General features: G+C 49.7%; 1 protein-coding gene across 1 annotated transcript in view; it reads left to right on the top strand.

The window, feature by feature from the left end:
* Positions 1-19492, top strand: part of TJP1 (tight junction protein 1) — a 327881-nt gene that overhangs the window by 257897 nt on the left and 50492 nt on the right. The window contains 5 exon segments of the mRNA XM_060259910.1: positions 3139-3242; positions 6318-6486; positions 7257-7392; positions 18668-18810; positions 19357-19462. Of these exon segments, the coding sequence (XP_060115893.1) occupies positions 3139-3242; positions 6318-6486; positions 7257-7392; positions 18668-18810; positions 19357-19462 (658 nt within the window).

Genomic DNA, 19492 nt, shown 5'->3' with positions numbered 1-19492 from the left:
GAGTTTTAAAAACTGGGACGTATCAAGCATTAGTTTGACGCATCATCCATCTTTCTCATAACCGAGGCTAAGACTTCATTAGGAAAGGCTGAGTGGTTTCCTCCATTACCCATTTCATTTGTTCAGTCTTCCGTTTGTGTGCGGGAAGTTGACCCTGGATGTTCGCTCACTAGTAGAGCCTCTGCTTGGCATGCAGAAGGTCCCAGTTTCAGTCCTTGTGCCTCCATTTAAAAGGACCAGGCAGGAGGTGCTGGGAAAGACCTCAGCCTGAGACCGTGGAGAGCCGCCGCCAGTCTGAGTAGACAATACTGACTTTGATGGATTGATGGTCTGACTCAGCATAAGGCAGCTGCATTTGTCCGTGTGTTCATGTATGTAAGCCACCTTGTGTCCCCACATGGGAGAAAGGTGGAGTATAATCAGGAGTGGAATTCTTGCAGGAGCTCCTTTGCATATTAGGCCACACACCCCTGATGTAGCCAATCGTCCAAGAGCTTACAAGGCTCTTTTTTGTAAGCTCTTAGAGGATTGGCTACATCAGTGGCGTGTGGCCTAATATGCAAAGGAGCTCTTGCCAGAATGCCAGCCCTGATTATAAATGAGGCAAAAGTGTAACCCCATCACAACATTCTGCCTCCTTTTTGTTTTGGACCTGACCTTGAGATGGTTAACGTAGCGAACTTTTCAGTTGAACGGAACACTTGAGACACTGAGTGAGTCCTGTGAAAACTGAAAGCTTGCTATCCCGGCCCCAATAAAAAAAAAACACCTTTCCTAAAATCCTGACATGGGCCTCAGCGCAAACAACATTGTAGCGCTGCGTAAAATTTTCTGGGTTTGGAAGCACCAAGCTTCGTCCTTCAGATCACATTCTCTCTTTCACCCACGTAACTTTTTAAATGCAAGTTTGGCATTTTTTTGCTTACCTGGGGGTGAGGTGGGGAGAGGGTGATGCTAATTGAGCTTGCTCTATTGCTGGCAAACAGTTTGGTAATTCTGATTGCTGCTCCTCGGAGAATGAATTTGCAGAACGATCTCGCTCTATAGCTGTGCCTCAATTATACAGATGACTGCAGACTGCCGGCTAATGACCGGGACTCAATCTCGCAGCAGCGGTACTGCATGCCAGTTACCGAGAGAGCGCGGCACTAATTATGCAAATTTGAGCTACAGAGCCATTCAGAGCTGAGTATTTCATCGTAAGGTAACAGGATAATAGCCGCGCCTTCTGGCGGGATGTCACCATTTCTGTAAAATCCTCTGTGCAACTTTTTACGTCGGTGACAAAACGTTTTCAAACTTTCAGACTATTTGGAATAAAACCCCCTCCGCTAGGGCATAAACGCATGGCTGCGGTGTCAGCTGTGTGCCCGCTCCTATATTATACGAAGGGCAAGAAATGACACAGATCTTGCCTGAAGGGAGTGAAGCTTCTCCTAGCCCAAAGTTTTAATGGGAAGAAGGTCAAGCTGTGATTAAAGGTGTAGTCAGAATGGGTATTTTCCCTCCCCGAGTTCGTGAAACGTGGGTCATTGCGATTCCCCCTTCTGGAACCATACTTGGACTCAAACCTCCTCCCATGCTTGCACAAAAACATCAGAAGAGCCCTGCTGGATCAGAGCAGTGAGGGCCCATCTAGTCCAGCCTCCTGTCTCACACACAGAAGCCAACCAGTTCCTCTAGAGGTCCCAAGCCACAGAGGCCGAGGCCTTCATGAGAACCTGAGAAAAGCCCTGCTCAATCAGACCAGTGTCCATCGAGTCACTACCCTACGAGCAGGAAATGTATTGTTACTTATGTAGTTGGAATATAACATTTGATTACTCAGCATGTTGATGTTCCAAAATGCCAGCGTCTTGTTTTCCGCAAGCAAAATTGTGTATCTGCTCAGGGCCACAGAAATAGAGAGAGGCGGATTTCCCACTCGCTTTATGCCGCTCCTCTTCTCAGCGGGACTTCTGTCCTATTTCACACTATCTGCCCCGGGACTGCAACTAACGAGGGCTTTTTCACGCAGCCAACAGAAGCTGGTTTTTAGAAGTTTTTGTTTGCTGCATGAAAAAAGCAAATGCTAGTTGCAGCCCTGGAGCTCCTTTATTTACTACCTCCCTTGCTTAGGAGGACGACTTAGCTTAGGGTTGCCGGCCCCCCTCCCCAAGGGGGGATTCCCCTGCTACCAGACCCCCTTCCCTTGCTGTGGAACAGCTGGCCCAGAGAGGGAGGGAGCCCCATCAATGGGGTGACTTCACTTCTGGCGTGCAGCAGAAATGACATCGTCACATTGGCGATGCGCTTGGATTTGGACTCTATGGTAGAAGCAATTTTTTTAACCATAGAGTTTTTGCCCAAATACCAGAGTGCTGACAATGCGATGACGTCACTTCCAGTGCACACAGGAAGTGATGTAAGCCATGTCAATGGCAATGACCTACTGCACCATCCCACTGGCCTCCCTCCCAGCAATGACTGCCACTTCATTTGGGGCCAGTACTGTTGACATCTTGGGGTGACTTCGGCTGCCCACGATAATTACGTCTCAAGTGCTTCTACCATCCATGCCGTCTTAAATGACTGACAATGTATTGGGTTAATTGTTTTAACTGTTTTGAATGTTTTATTGTTGGTTTTAACGTTTTAGCTTGTTGGAATCCGCCCTGAGCCCTTCACGGGAAAGGGCAGGCTATAAATGTGCAAAATAAATAAATAAATATTGCCTGGGCCCCCCTCCCATTCACCACCAGTTGTCTGGAGGTAGTGTGCGTGAGGTGGAGGTGGAGGAGCGCTGCTGAACAGAGCCTTCCTTCTTTTGGCAGAGAAGGGGTGGCATCACGCCGCTAGCGTGCCTACAGTTTTCCAATTTTCAAAAGTTTTATTGGTTTCAGAAACAGTGAGGGTAGGGGATAGGGGGAATAGAAAGCACAATACATTTTGACCTTATTCCGCATAAAAAAATTACTTTCAAAAAGTACAAGATTAATTCTACAATACTTTCTTTACATAAATTGTCCCGTAAAGCGTGCCTGCAGTTTACTGGAACAGAGGAGTAGTGCAAAGTGTTCTGGGTGCAAACAGTAAAGGTTTTTTTTCCCTTTTAGTAGCTTTAGTCTTACCCCCCCCCTTTTTTTTTGTTTGCAACAGAATACGGTTTGCGCCTGGCCAGCCACATCTTCGTGAAAGAAATCTCCCAAGACAGTCTAGCGGCGAGAGACGGCAACATTCAGGAAGGTGACGTTGTCTTGAAGGTAACGTAGATGCCCATTCTGTACGTCGTTTGTTTTGTTGTATTTTTGGCTTAGTGAAGTCAACGCTCAAGCCGCTTGTGTCTTAGTGGCGTGCTACCCTGGAAGTGCCCAACCCCCGTTCCCCTCCCCCACTCCGGGTTCCCTGGCATGAAAAGATGGCAAAGAGGATAAAAGCAAGCTTCCTTTTTTTTTAGCCAAACGGCCCTGTTTGTTCAGTCATGCTAGCGAGGGCTGCGGTTCTTTAACGTGGAAGTAGGCATTGCCGGATCACGGCCACAACCCCCCGCAGCATGCCAGTGGAGCCCAGATTGCATTGAGCAGATCCGCACACCACCGACTGCCTTAGGACAACACTACTTCTGACCGGAGTCAGAGCTAAATCACCACGGCTGGCAGATATTAGTCCCTCAGGAGCAGCTCTGTGCCCATTCGCTTGGCATAATTCTTAATCCCGTTGATATAATTAAGGCACTGGGGCAGGTTCGTCCCTCTCCTCCTCAGTGCGTCAACTGGAATAGTTACAGTAATTCCTTTCATGGAAGCTGAAAGTTGGAAGCCAACAGAATTGAGATTGCATTTATGTACCTGTAAACCAGTGGGGCCATTTAGAAGACAGAAGATATTAGATTTATATCCCGCCCTATACTCTGAATCTCAGAGCGGCCTACAATCTCCTTTACCTCCCCCCCACCCCACAGCAGACACCCTGTGAGGTAGGTGGGGCTGAGAGGGCTCTTACAAGCAGCTACCCTTTCAAGGAGAACCTCTGCCAGAGCTATGGCTAACCCAAGGCCATTCCAGCAGGTGCAAGGGAACATATATGAAGCTGCCTTCTACTGAATCAGACCCTCCTGGGTCCATCAAAGTCAGTCTTGTCTACTCAGACTGGCAGCGGCTCTCCGGGGTCTCAAGCGGAAGTTTTTTATGCCTATTTGTCTGGAAAAGCTGTAAGTTTCCCTGAGATGCAGGTCTTACGCTAGGGATGGAAGTAAATGTGACTCTTTTGGCTCATAGCAGTGAACCAAGTGGAGGAGTGGGGAATCAAACCTGGTTCTTCCAGATAAGAGTTCGCACACTTCACCACTATACCAAACTGTCTCTCTTTTAGAAGATATTGGATTTATATCCGGCCCTCCACTCAGAGCCTCAGAGCGGTCACAATCTCCTTTACCTTCCCCCCCACACACACACACTAGACACCCTGTGAGGTGGGCGGGGCTGAGAGAGCTCTCCCAGAAGCTGCCTTTTCAAGGACAAGAGCTCTGGCTCACCCAAGGACATTCCAGCGGCTGCAAGCGGAGGAGTGGGGAATCAAATCCGGTTCTCCCAGATAAGAGTCCACACACTTCACCAATACACCCAACTGGCTCTCTTTAACATGGAAGCAGCCAGTTATGGAGCATGGGCACAACCACCTGCAGTGTGCCAATGTAGCCCTGATTGCATTGAGCAGATTTGCACAGCACTGATTGCCTTAGGACAGCGCTATTTCTGACCAGAGTCAGAGCTAAATCACCATGGCTAAATCACATTTACCCACCACCACCACTGCAGTGTATGTGTATGCTGGGTAGTCAAGACTGCGCCAGCACTTTGTTTGCCCAGATAGATGCCCGCTGACTCACCATTCTCCCGTGTTCCTTTCTTGGATGTTGAAAGTCATACTGGGCAGTCGGAAAGGTAGCGGTGGGAAGCATTGTCTGGTTGCAGCCAGCTTAGGTTTGCCCCTGCAGGTATTTCAAGGCCAGAGATGAACAGTGGTGGTTTGCCATTGCCTGCCTCTGCGTAGCAACCTGGACTTCCTTGGTGGTCTCCCATTGAAAGACTAACCAGGGCTGACCCTGCTTCGCTTCCGAGATCTGATGAGACTGGGCTAGCCTGGGCCATCCAGGTCAAGGCAAGAGACGTTCAGAGGTGGTTTGCCCTTCCCTGCCTCTGCATAGCAACCTGGACTCCAGTGGTGGGCTCCCATCCACGTACCAACCAGGACCGACCCTGCTTAGTTTCTGTGGTCGGAGAAGATCAGGCTATCCTGGGCCATCCCAGTCAAGGCAAGAGAGAAGCAGGAGCACGGTGCCGTTGCCTGCCTCTGTGTAGCAACCCTGGACTTCCCAGGTGGTCTCCCATTCAAGGACTCACCAGGTCCGACCCCTGCTTAGTTTCTGAGATCAGAGCAGGCCGGACCATCCATGTCAGGGCAGACTAACAGAGGTGGCTTTGCCATGGCTTGCCTCTGCGTAGCAACCCTGGATGTCCTTGGTGGTCTCCCATCCAGGGCATGACCAGGTCCGACCCGGTGTAGCTTCTGAGATCAGAGTAGATCGGGTTAGCCTGGGTCATCATTCCGGTCAGGACAGACAGTCTTAATAGCCCTTATTATTACTCTCAATTTTGTGACCCCCTTTTTTGTATCTGAGAGTTCGGAGGCTGCCATTGAGCTGGCTCGCCTTGGAAGGGCTCCTCGAAATCGAACTGCAGAAGAGGGATGTTGGCGGGGAGAGGGGGGCGGGTAGCGAAAGCCCCCTTACTTTACAGGGACACCATAAATAGCCTTGGTTTCCATGATGTAGCACGCCGGGAAACCTCAGGCCAAAAACCTGACATTTAAAGCCCCCCCTCTCGTTGCTGTTTTAATTTGTTAAAAGTTGGTCGAGTCAGACCCAGCCTGATGAAGCGGCCCTGACGCTGGCACTGGAAAAAGAGGAATAAGCAAAAGAAGCGGTTCCTCTAATTGAGGCCATTAATTCTGGGAAATAAATTCCTAGATTCCCTTTCGCTTCGGTAAAGTTTTTCAGGAAGATCCGTTTTGCTGACCGCAGTGCCGTGCCTCAGCGTAGTTAGTGCCGCAGCATTTCTGCTTCTGCCGGCTGCTGCAGCTTTTCCCAGGGTTCTAAAACTGGAACAGCTCAAACAACCAAAGGGGCCGTCTCCAATGCGGGTCAATATGAGTGCCTAAGGAAAAGCAAGAGACCTCCTTCTCCTCTCCTCTCTCCTGATGGGTCCACGATGCCATTTAAGATGGAACTGCCGACTTCCCCTTCGGTTCCTATCAGTAGTCCTTTTGCTCTGTTGCAGATAAACGGCACAGTCACGGAAAATATGTCATTGACAGATGCCAAGACCCTAATAGAAAGGTCAAAGGGCAAGCTGAAGATGGTGGTTCAAAGGGATGAGCGGGCTACTCTGCTGAATGTCCCAGATCTTTCTGATAGCGTTCACTCCGCCAATGCTTCAGAAAGAGATGGTGAGTATCGTTTGCCTTCTTTCCCCCCCCCTCTTGAGACAGATAAGTGTAGGTACCTCCTTTCAAGGCTGCAAACGCTGAACTGTTCAATGCGGTGTCTTGTACCCAGATGCTTGTCTCAGCTGAGTCCAAAATCCTTCCTCGAATGCAGGGGTCCTTACGATGGTGCCCACTGACACCTTCTTTGGGGGCACCAGGTGTTTTTAGAAAGTGGGCGGGGCCAGGGGACTTTTATCTAGCAAGGGTTCTGATTGGCTGTGCAGTTTTTGAAAAGCATTGCTTTTGGCAGCAGCTGCCCCCCTTCTTCCCTATGCCTGCCATCTTGTGGGTGTGCTCACGGTATTCTGTCAGAATTCCAAAGGTGCCCAAAGGCTCAAACATGTTGGGGACCCCTGCTCTGAGGGAAGGAGCCCTTTGTTTCCATCCGAGACTGGGGGAAGACTCCAAACTCAGCTGAGCGGAGTGGGCAGGATAGGCATCAAATTGGACTGGATGTGAGTTGTCAGAAAGGGAGAGGGGAGAAGGATTTTGGAATGATAAGTGGATCATTGGGACGTAGCCCAGGGTTCCAGCGGTTTCTCTCACACGATGCCCGAGCGGTGAGTTTTGAAGTGAAACTGCTGCGGTCTTATTTGTAAAGCATGCTTTGTAGAAAGACTCCCCTCCCCTCCGCTCCCCCCAGCTGTAGCCTGTCTCCATTTTGGGTAGGCCACGCCATCCTTTTAATTATAACCATCTCATGGGGAAACCCCCCGACTTTTATTTAACAGACATTTCAGAGATTCAGTCGCTGGCATCCGATCATTCCAACCGATCCCATGACAGGCCCCGCCGCAGTCGCTCACGATCTCCTGACCAGCCTTCAGACCATTCCAGACATTCTCCACAGCAGCCCAGCAATGGCAGGTGACGGTCGCCTCGTGCGGTTTTAAAAGTCGACTTGTGTGATGTTAGAGCGGACTGGCTTGAGGCACAGGTGGACGCATGGCACCGCAGTGCAGGGCTTGAGTTGCATGACGCCGCTGCATTGAACTAAGAGGGCATGAGAGCGTAGATGCCAGTGGCATAGGGCGCGTTAGCTATCTGCATTCTCTTGGACTTGCTGTGCTTGGGTTAGGGACGTCAGAAGAGCCCTGCTGGATCAGGCGAGTGGTCCATCTAGTCCAGCATCTTGTCTCACAGCGGCCCACCTGGACAGCCAACAACAGGGCAGAGAGGCCGAGGGCCTTCATAAGACTGTGAGAAGAGCCCTGCTGGATCAGACCAGCGGTCTATCTGGTGCAACATCCCATCTCACCTAATGGCCACCCACTTCCTCTGGAAGTCCAACAACAGGGCACAGAGGCCAAGGGCCTTCATAAGACTGTGAGAAGAGCCCTGCTGGATCAGACCAGCGGTTTATCTGGTGCAACATCCCATCTCACCTAATGGCCACCCACTTTCTCTGGAGGTCCAACAGAGGTCCACAGAGGCCAAGGCCTTCCCCTAGTGTTGCCTCCTGGCTCTGGGATTCAGACATTTAGTGCCTCCGAATGTGGAAGGGTCCCTTTAAATGCCGTGGCTGATTGCCATTGATGGGCCATTCCTCTGTGAATCTATTGCCCACTGAAAGCCCATCTGTGCCTGTAGCCATCACTACATCCTCTGGCAGTGAATTGCTCATTTTAATCATTCATTGTGCGAAGAAGCATTTCCTTTTCTCCATCGTGAATCGATTCCCCATCAGTTTCACTGGATGCCCTCGGGTTCTAGTACTTTGGCCGGGAAGCATCGGTTGGTGCTCAGCCTGTTCTTCTTGTTGCGACCCCCTCCCCAGCCTGTGGAAACCCCCTTGCTCCATACTTCAGATACCCCAGAAAATGTTGGGTTGTCCGGTGATCTGTCAGCAGCAGCCCTGATGATTTTGGATATTTCCCGTCTTCCCTTCCTTTAGTAGTCCTGGGGAAATGGATTCCTGGGTTTGTAGGACCTCCGGGGTGGGGGACAGAAGGGGGAAGGGAGCAAGCTCGTTTCCTGTGCCCGTTCTCAGTAGGATATGTGCTGGTGAAAGAGGGAACAAAAGGTCTGTTTTGCCAGTTTCTTCTTCCTGGACACAGCCCTTTCCTCTGAGCCTAGAAATCAATTCCCCGCAAAGTCCATTTGGGATTTTAAAACGATAAGAGCTCCGTAAAGGTTCTGTATTCTGATAAATGCGTATTGTTCCTGGAAAAGCTGTTACTTCCTATCACGAGCCAAGGGAGTAAGGGTGTGGTGGACGAACTGGATGTGGAACTGTAACCCTCGTCTTCTGAGGCAGAGAGGTTTGAAAGTGTAGCTTTATTGAGGGCTCAGCACTAGGAGCGGATTTCAGTCCCTTTTTTGCACAGCACTGTTTCAGGGCCTCCTAATTTTGCTTGTAGGTGCTTGCTTCTTTTGCTAGGTTTAGGTTTTCGCTTGTATCAGATGTGCCTTACAAACAGTACAATTTACTGGAGAGAGGAATGTGCGTTTTGTAAGAGCTCTTGCAGCTTGCTAGCCGATTGCAGTCTTGCCCGTTCGTGCCAGGATTTGTCCCCATGAAGAGCGGTTAGTTAAACTACGCAGTTCCCCCCCCCCACCCCCGGTTGTCTGCAGAAGCCAAAACCCCCTGTGTTCATCAGTGTGGCCTGCATCTTCCGATATTGCATGTTTCCGAAATTCTGAATCATAAACTGCTTGTGTGTAACTCATGTTTTGTGCTTCGTTGTCCCTTTAATTGAGAAACGATGTTCCCTACGATTGTCGGCCCGTATGTTGTTCATATGTATAAAGGAAGAAATCAGATTAGTTGTATGGGGTCTTGGTCCAAACTGGTTCAAGCAGTCCTTGAAAACTTTCCAGATTTTTGCGGAGACTTGCCCTGTAAAGGCGAGGGGACCTGATCCGGTAGTCTGAGTGGCTCTGTTTGATAAGCGTCAGTTCAAGCATGACCTCCGCTCGGCCAATTGGAATGCAGTAAGAGCACTTCTGACCCTGTGGCTTTTCCAAGCTGTATTGATGGCATTTGTGAAATCTATAGAACAAATTCAGGCTTTGCATTTGGCCGTTCATGCTAGCGATCGTCATGTTCATATTCTCCAGGGGAACGCTCTTTTCCATTGAGCGGCCCACGTTCAAGGGCTGTAATTGGGCCGCGTTAATGGACCACGTTGTAGCTGGTCGAATGCTGTAATAAAGAGTCTCCGTTAGCTTCATAGTTCCAGAGTTTGTACACTCGGGCACAGGTGACATGTTGTGTACAAAACAGAGCCAGATACAGCATCTAAAAGATTCCCTTCTGATTTCACCCTTTAGTTATCCTTTTCCTTAGGAGTAGAACTGTTTTGCCAGACTTTTCATTACTTAAACCAAGGGTGTCCAACATGCAATTCGGGGACCGAATCAGGCCCCCGGAGGGCTCCTATCAGGCCCCTGAGCAACTGGCGGACATCTGCTTCCTTCTCCCTCTCTCTTGCTTCCTTCTGCATAATAGCTTGCTTTGCAAGGCTTGCTCATTTGCTCAGGAGCTACACAGCAAAGCCTCTATTTTCTCCATTGGGCAGTCCCCTGGGGAAGGAAGGGAAGAGCCCGAGCTTCCTTTGCCCAGTTCCCTGGATCCCATGGGAGAAATAAAAAAAAAAATCCTTAAGACCAATGAGTGCTAACGTTTTAAGCAAGTTTTAAGTTTTAAAAAAAATATATTTGTGTTTGTCTGTGTTCATTATAAAATTTATATCTCTTGCTCCCTAATCTTAAAAAAGGTACACACATGGCCCAGCCCAACCTGACACGGCCCGGCCCCTCAAGGTCGCATTTAGGTCAGATCCAGCCATCATAACCAATGAGTTTGACACCCCTGACTAAAACATTTTGGAAGGTTATAGAATCACAGAGTTGGAAGGGATCTCCAGGGTCATCTAGTCTAACCCCCCGCACAATGCAGGAAACCCACAAACACTTCCCCCTAAATTCACAGGATCCTCATTGCCGTCAAATGGCCCTCTAGCCTCTGTTGAAAAACCTCCAAGGAAGGAGAGCCCACCACCTCCCAAGGAAGCCTCTTCCACTGCGGAACCGCTCTTAACGGCCAGGAAGTTCTTAATGTTGAGATGAAAACTCTTCTGATTTAATTTCAACCCTTTAATCAATGTCGATTCAATCAGTATTTCAGCCCTTAGATCACCGTTGATTGATGGTCTCCCAGTCTGCACAAGCCCAGCACAAGCAGTGGAGCCCTTCCTGAATATTAAGTTCAAGTATTTCACCTGTGCCTTGACCCCGATGGCCCAGACTTGGCCGGTGTTGTCAGATCTTGGAAGCTGAGCAGACTTGGCTTTGGTTAGTAACTGGATGGGAGACCACCAAGGAAGTCCAGGGTTGCTACGCAGAGGCAGGCAATGGCAAAACCACTTCTGTTTGTCTCTTGCCTTGACCTGGGTAGTCCAGGCTAGCCCAGTTTCATCACTTCCCAGAAGCTAAGCAAGGTAGGTTCTCGTTAGTACTTGGATGAAAGATCGCCAAGGAAATCCAGGGTTGCAACACAGAGGCAGGCAACGGCAAACCACCTCTGAACGTCTCTTCCCTCGCAAGCCCCGTGGCTTTCCTATGAGTCAGCTGCAACTTGATAGCGCTTTCCACCACTAACAATTTTACCTGTTAGAGTATATATCGGGGTGGCAAACTGTGGCTCTTTCACACGTATCGTGTGGCTCTTGAAGCCCCCACTGTCTCATCAGCCAACTTGGAGAAGGCATTTTTCTCTTGAAATCACTTCTCCAAGCCAAGCCAGCTGGCAACTATGGAGAATGCATTCGAAGTTAAAGTTGCTTTCTTTCCATCTCTCCCTCCCCCGTCTATTTCCTCCCTTCTTTCCTTCCTCTGACATTTATTCTTTGTGGCTCTTACGTTAAGCAAGTTATGTTAACCCTGGTATATATGTTGAACTGTCTGGTTATTTTTAGGACAGGCCTCAGTGGCTCAGTGACACATCATCTGCTTGGCTTGCGGAAGGTCTCCGGTTCAAGACTCGCCATCTCCAGCGCAAAGAATTAGGTGATAGGTGATGTGAAATACCTCCGCCTGAGACCCCGGAGAGCCACTTGCCACCCAGAGTAGACAACACCGAACTTTATGGACCAAGGGCCTGATTGAGTAGAAGGCACCTTCGGTGTGTCCCTGCTTTTCAGGCAGTTTCGGCTAGAGGAGTCGTCAGGCTTGATGTCCAGATGAGAGGGGAATAATGAGGCAGGGAATCTTCCACAAATGCTTTGCATTTCTCCAGGGGGAGATTTGTCGTCTGGAGATCAGTTGTAATCCTGGTTGATCTCCAGGCCCCCCCAGGAGGTTGGCAACCATCCTCCATACCCGTTCACTCCATCACGGAAGACACTAAAAGGGTTCTGGCAGACAGAGCTCAGATGGCCATGACGTCGTTTGGAGGCTGTGGATTAAAGCCGCGTGTGTCCACTTGACGGAAATGTGCGCTTTTGATTGGCAGGAAGGAAATTGGGGGAGAGGCGAGCTGCCACGGATGAAGCGAACATGGAGCTGACTTCACTGCATTTGTGACTGAAGGTTATTTTAAAATCCTGCAGTGTTAGGCATCCTTTTAAAGGGGGGGGAAAAAACCCCATCGCCATCCTGACACAGCACAGATGTTAGATGTAAAAGCAGCCCTGGCAGAACACATAATCCAGCAAACTAACACCTTTGATGACTCATGGGAAACACAGCTGTAAAGTTTAACAGCATTCCGTCACCTACGAACAATAGCAGGAGTTGAGACACTTCCTGTGTCATCTTTATTAAACAGTGGAAATTGAATGCTTACTAGAAAGGGGGGGGGCATTTTTTATATTTGTTAACAAGCTCTCCTCCCCACCCCTTCAAAACTTTGGCCAATCTTCCACTTGGGTTCCCTTGTGCAATGTTTGTAGGGCTTGCTAAAATCCTTTTTTTTGGAGGGGGGGGGGGTTATTTGTAAACCAGTGTTGTGGGCATGAAGTGTTTTCGAGTCACAGGCAAATTGTGGTGTGCAAGCAAGGGGCTTTCAAGGCAAGGGAGAAGCAGAGGTGGTTGGCCATTGCTTTCCCTCTACAGAGCCTTCCTTGGTGGTCTCCCTTCCAAGTACTGACCCCGCTGGGCTTCCAACTTATGGTGATCCAGGCAAGAGGCTTTCGAGGCAAGGGAGAAGCAGAGGTGGCTGGCCATTGCCTCCTTCTGCAGAGCCTTCCTTGGTGGTCTCCCATCTGAGTTCTCTTCCTGCTGTGAGAACCCTCGCCAGCCCCACCCACCTCACAGGGTGTCTGTTGTGGGGGAGGAAGGGAAAGGAGATTGTGAGCCGCTCTGAGACTCTTCGGAGTGAAGGGCAGGATATAAATCCAATATCTTCATCTACCTCACAAGGTGTCTGTTTTGGGAGAGGAAGGAAAAAGAGATTGTGAGCTGCTCTGAGACTCTTCGGAGTGGAGGGCGGGATATAAATCCAATATCTTCATCTACCTCACAGGGTGCCTGTTGTGGGGGAGGAAGGGAAAGGAGATTGTGAGCCGCTCTGAGACTCTTCGGAGTGGAGGGCGGGATATAAATCCAATATCTTCATCTACCTCACAGGGTGTCTGTTGTGGGGGAGGAAGGGAAAGGAGATTGTGAGCCGCTCTGAGACTCTTCGGAGTGGAGGGCGGGATATAAATCCAATATCTTCATCTACCTCACAGGGTGTCTGTTGTGGGGGAGGAAGGGAAAGGAGATTGTGAGCCGCTCTGAGACTCTTCGGAGTGGAGGGCAGGATATAAATCCAATATCTTCATCTACCTCACAGGGTGTCTGTTGTGGGGGAGGAAGGGAAAGGAGATTGTGAGCCGCTCTGAGACTCTTCGGAGTGAAGGGCAGGATATAAATCCAATATCTTCATCTACCTCACAGGGTGTCTGTTTTGGGAGAGGAAGGAAAAAGAGATTGTGAGCTGCTCTGAGACTCTTCGGAGTGGAGGGCGGAATATAAATCCAATATCTTCATCTACCTCACAGGGTGCCTGTTGTGGGGGAGGAAGGGAAAGGAGATTGTGAGCCGCTCTGAGACTCTTCGGAGTGGAGGGCGGGATATAAATCCAATATCTTCATCTACCTCACAGGGTGTCTGTTGTGGGGGAGGAAGGGAAAGGAGATTGTGAGCCGCTCTGAGACTCTTCGGAGTGGAGGGCAGGATATAAATCCAATATCTTCATCTACCTCACAGGGTGTCTGTTGTGGGGGAGGAAGGGAAAGGAGATTGTGAGCCGCTCTGAGACTCTTCAAAGTGGAGGGTGGGATATAAATCCAATATCATCATCTTCTTCTTCAAGTCATATTTCCTTTTGTCCATCCTGAACCTACTGCCCATTCGGCTTTATTAGATGTCCTTGAGTTCTAGTATTTTGGGAAAGGGAGAAGTTTCTTTTTTGTTAGATCTCTGGGCCTTCTATTACAGACCTTCATTCATGTCTACCCTCTGAAACGAAGATGATGATGTTGGATTTGTATTCCGCCCTCTACTCTGAATCTCATAGTCTGAGTGGTCACAATCTCCTTTCCTCCCCCCCCCCCCCACAACAGACACCCTGTGAGGTAGGTGGGGCTGAGAGATCTGTGACGGAAGCTGCCCTTTCAAGGACAACTCCGGCGAGAGCTCTGGCTGACCCAAGGCCATTCCAGCAGCTGCGAGTGGAGGAGTGGGGAATCAAACTCGGTTCTCCCAGATAAGAGTTCGCACACTTAACCACAACACCAAAGTGGCTTTCACCAAACGTAGCTTGATGACATTCGGCCATTGAGTCATAGAATCATAAGGGACCGCTGGAGTCATCTATTCCCACCTCCTACACAATGCAGGGAATTAATGACCTCCACCCCCCACCCCCCCGCAGGCATCACCAGTGAGCCCTGCAGGCTCCATGCCCAGAAGATGGCAAGAACCTCCAGGATCCCTGTCCAAACTGGCCTGCAGGAAAATTGCTTGCTGCCTGTCCTGCTTAGGGTGCTTCGTTAGCCAGCCTGGGGTTGCACATTCTCCTTGAACCTTGAGAAGTCTGCAGGGGGCGTTAGTAGTTGGGCGGGCATTGCAGTAAGCTGCCCCGATGCCAAGTCAGTAGGGTGGCTTCGGTGACAGAATTCGGCAGCTGGCCCGCTTGGCGTTTGGGGCTGAGCCATGGGTGACTTCACCTGGCCTGTAAACCTTTCTCCCCGTGTCCTGGCTGCTCCTTTGCGGCAGAGAGGCGGCAGCTGTCGTCCAGGTGTCTGCTGGCCAGCGGTCCTCCAGCGGCAAAGCCTGCAAAAAAGGGCTCTTGTGACAGAGACAGATCGGAAGGCGTGAAAGCCAGTGGACTGTGAAGTCCTGACTTAAAAATGTCACCCGGTCCCCGTAAATAATGCTGTCAGATAATTACGAGTAGAAAAAAGCTGGAGAGGCTTGGGGAAGATAAAGTACCCTTTCAGAAGGCAGAATGTTGTGCTTTAGTTTTCCAGAGGAGTCGCTTTGCATGCAGGGAGCTGAGGCTGAATACCCGTGAGGCTCCTACTGAATCAGACCTCCCTAGTCCATCAAGGTCAGTCTCGTCTATGGGGTCTCAGGTGGGAAGTCTTTCCCATCACCTCCTACCTGATCCTCTTAAGGGGAGTCAGTGGCAGTTGGTCCTAGATAAGACCTCTTCAGTCTCTCAGGACCAGGATGGAGGGATGCTTGGTTACCAAGAGAGCATCTGCTTGGTAAGCAGAAGGTCCCAGGTTCAATCCCTGGCATCTCCAACTAAAAAGGGTCCAGGCAAGTAGACGTGAAAACCAGCTTTGATGGACCAAGAGTCTGATTCAGTAGAAGGCAGCTTCATAGGTCCATATATGTTCAGGACTCTCCTTCTTAAACTCCAATCTGGAATGCCATGTCCAATTTTTAAATTCTTTCACCATCTCTAGCTATCTGTCCATGTTTTTTCTCTGGTTACTGGAAGGATGGGACTGGCATGCCTTTGACAGATTTATAGAAGAGGTAGTTTTGACAGGTGCAATATGTAATAAGGGGTTGAGAAACACATCAGCTGAAGTTTCCCCTTTCAGCGCTATTAAAGGCAAAAGTGTTTTGGTCCCAAGCTGTACACCAGGGGTGGCCTAACTTGGTTAACGTAAGAGCCACGAAGAATAAACGTCAGACAATCTGAGAGCTGCAATACATGAATGTTAGATGTTTGAGAGCAGGAAGGAAGGGAGGAAAATAGATGAGGGAGGGAGAGGTGGTAAGGAAGCAACTTTAACTTTAAATGCATTCTCCAAACCAGTTGACTGTGCAGTGGGGGCTTTGAGAGCCACAGTTTGGCCACCCCCGCCGTACACCGTTATGCTTTCTTTTTGAGAAGTTTGGTCCGGTCTCATTTCCAACCCTGGCAGTGGTGGGAAGTGCCATCAAGTTATAGCTGACTTCTGGTGACCCCTCATGGGGTTTCCAAGGCAAGAGACGGACAGAGGTGGGGTGCCATTGCTTGCCTCTGCCTCAGGACCCTGGTATTCTTTGGAGGTCCCCCATCCAAATACTGGGCAGAACTAAGTGGTATCGCTTCGCTCTGCTCTGGTAAGACCTCACCTGGAGTCTTGTGTTCAGTTTTGGGCACCACATTTTAAGAAGGATCTAGACAAGCTGGAACGCATCCAGAGGAGGACGACGAAGATGGTGAGGGGTCTGGAGACCGAGTCCTATGAGGAAAGGTTGATGGAGCTGGGCACGTTTAGCCTGGAGAGGAGGCGGCTGAGAGGTGATAGGGTCGCCATCTTCAAGTACTTGAAGGGCTGTCCTATAGAGGATGGTGTGGAATTGTTTTCTGTGGCCCCGGAAGGTTGGACAGAACCAGTGGGTTGAGATTAAATCAAGAGTTCCCTGCTCAACATGAGGAAGAACTTTTTGACCGTTCAAGCGGTTCCTCAGTGGAACAGGCTTCCTCCTCGGGAGGTGGTGGGCTCTCCTTCCTTGGAGGTTTTTCAAAGAGGCTAGATGGCCCCCTGACGGCAATGAAGATCCTGTGAATTTAGGGGGAGGTGTTTGTGAGTTTCCCGCATCGTGCAGGGGGTTGGACTAGATGACCCTGGAAGTCCCTTCCAACTCTAGGATTCCTTGACCCTGCTTCGCTTCCAGGGTCTAACATGGATGGCTAGCCTGAGCGGTCCACGTCAGGGCACATGAAGAGAGGGGCTTTGCCTGCCTCTGCGTAGCAACCCTGGATTAATCCCGCCCAAGTCTTGACCGGGGTCAGTGCTGCTTAGCTTCTGAGATCTGATGAAATCCGGAAGTTTTGCTCTTCATATCTGAAAATACGAAATTCTTCTTTATGTCCCTAAAACTATTGCCTTTACTCTAGTTCAGCTCTCTCAAGAGCCTGTCAAAAATGGATCACAGTTGGTCACGAGACCCAATTTGCCCCCCAAAGGCTTCTAACCGTGAGGGGCTTTAGTCTTCTAAAGCAGTTTTTACAATCTGCTTCTCGCCCGATTCGTGCGTATCTTTTTGGAAGGCTTCTGCAGCTTGTTCCGTTATCTCTTTCCTTTGTTTTTATGACTTCCTTTTTTTACTTTGGGAGTTTTCTCAACTGAGTCTCTGGAGACCCGGCGTGGAAAATGCCCGAAGCATTTTGTGTGTGTTTGAACAAAACCCCCGTCGTCTGACACTCACGGCCTAAATGCAAGACATCTGCTCTTCACCTTTCCCATTTCCAGCCTCTTTGCTGGTGTGCAGACCAAGCAGTGGGGAAGCAGTGGGTATATCTGTGTATCGGATATACCAGGCTGCCGCTGAACACTGTGCCAGTATTAAGGCCATGGTGCCCCCTGGCTGCAAGAAATGGGTATGCCATGAATAGAAAATCTGCTTTCCACATAAATGGAGGAGGGCAGCCGTGTTGGTCTGAAGCAGCGGGACAAAGTTGGAGTCCATTCAGGCACCGTTAAGACCTTTTAAGAGTTTTATTCCGTTCTCATTGACTTTGGGAGGTTAACCAGGTGCTCTGGGCTGGCTTGGTAGTCACATGGTACTGAGTCATAGATTTTAAGAACTTTGTATGTATTATTTGCTTTTGTTGGTTTATAACATATTTATGATGTCGTTTTTTAAGTGTTTGGAAGTCCCTGCACGACCCCCTTGGGTGAGCAACAACTAAAAAAATCTAATAAAATAAAAGCTTCTTTCATCAGGTACAAAGTGTTGACTCTCAAAAGCTTATCGATCAGAAAAAAAATCTTGTTAATCTCTGAGGTCCTTCTGGATTTGAATCCAGCTCCTCTGCTCCAGACCAACACATCTACCCTCTGAAACAATCTTGATTATACCACTGGCTCATATTAGCAGTACTTGAGAGGGAGGAGCAGTAATAAGGATTCCTCCCCCACAACAGACACCCTGTGAGGTGGGTGGGGCTGAAAGAGCTCTCCCGGAAGCTGCCGTTTCAAGGACAACTCCTGCAAGAGCTCTGGCTGACCCCATTCCAGCAGCTGCAAGTGGAGGAGTGGGGAATCAAAACCCGGTTCTCCCAGATAAGAGTCCACACACTTAACCACTACATCAAACTGGATTTGAACCCAGGTCCCAGTCAAACACTGCCCAGGTTTCAAATACCTTGGAGGGTGGATGTGACCTCGGTGTCAGGGAGATGATTCTTTCAGATCTGTTCTGTGATTTCCCCCCCCCCCCCCCATTACATTTTAGTAGGTCTCTGTTTCATGTTTGGAAAAGTTATATAGGTTCGGCAGGGGGGCAAGGAAGGTGTCGCTTTGTGGGGTCCATTGCTTGGCACAAGCTGCTGAAATCGTTGAACCGGGGGGGGGGGGGGCGGAATGTGGCTGAGTTGATGGCCTCAAACATCCTGTGCAGAGCCAGATTCCAGGACCCTTGAGAGGAGGTTTGGGAGTGGGCTGTCTTTCCAGTAGCCCTTGCAGACGAAGAGATTCCACTTGGAGCACCTCCAGAATCCTCTTGGGGTTTAGTCCTCCCAGGTGATTAGCCTGGGACTTCTCTCCCTAGCCAACATATTTAGCATTAAAAAAACCTTGCCGTACGTCATGCCTTTGGTGCAGGAAATACAATTTTGATTGCAGATACTTTGACTCAAATTATTGCTGCAACTCTCAATGTGGTTTGTGTGGACATGTTTCCCCCTCCCCCGTTCTGGTTTCAGTCTCCGGAGCAGAGACGACGAGAGAATAGCCAAGCCGGGGGCGGCCTCCACGCCCGTGAAGAATGCGGAAGACCTCCCCCTTTCGAAGTCTGTGGAAGAGTCTGTAGTGGAAAGGAACGAGAAACAAACCCCGCCACTTCCAGGTCAGTGGTGTACGGGGGAATATCCTTCACCAAAGTGGTGACGGAACGAGATAGAAGAATAAGCTAAAGACGTTAAAACCTAAATTGGGGGATCCCCAAATTTTTTGAGCCTGTAGGTACCTTTGGAATTCAGTTGCAGGGTGGTGGGCGCAGCCACAAAATGGCTGCTGCAGGAGGCGGAGAAAGCCCACATGCAGGGTACAGGAGATGTAATTTCAAAAATATATTCCAGGTAAAAGGAGTGCGGGGGGTTCCGCAGTAGCAGCTACTTGCCAAAGTCATGTCATTTTAACCAACACAGCTGATCCGAACTCCAGTGGCCAATCAGAACCCCTTCTGGGCTAGATTCCCACCTGACCACGCCCACTTTCTAATGACACTCAGTGGGCACCAGGGATGGGGTCAGAGGGCACCAAATAAGGTTAATGATGCTGTTAATTGAGCCTTTTGCAGGGGTGAGCAGGCTTTTTGCTGCATTTGTGAGCCTTTTTTTGCAACAAGCTCTGCCCGTCCCGTCTATGATCTTCGTTGTGTGTTTCTGAACAGAACCAAAGCCAGTCTACGCTCAGCCGGGACAGCCGGATGTGGATTTACCGGTTAGTCCGTCCGATGGCCCTCTCCCGAACTCGACCCACGAGGACGGCATGCTCCGGTAATGGAATCGCTGCTTGCGCCGACACAG

The sequence above is a fragment of the Heteronotia binoei genome, chromosome 19 (assembly GCF_032191835.1).
Source record: "Heteronotia binoei isolate CCM8104 ecotype False Entrance Well chromosome 19, APGP_CSIRO_Hbin_v1, whole genome shotgun sequence".
NCBI classification, from domain to species: Eukaryota; Metazoa; Chordata; class Lepidosauria; order Squamata; family Gekkonidae; genus Heteronotia; species Heteronotia binoei.
The sequence above is the reverse complement of the archived record's forward strand: the minus strand, read 5'-3'. Positions and strand labels throughout refer to the sequence as shown.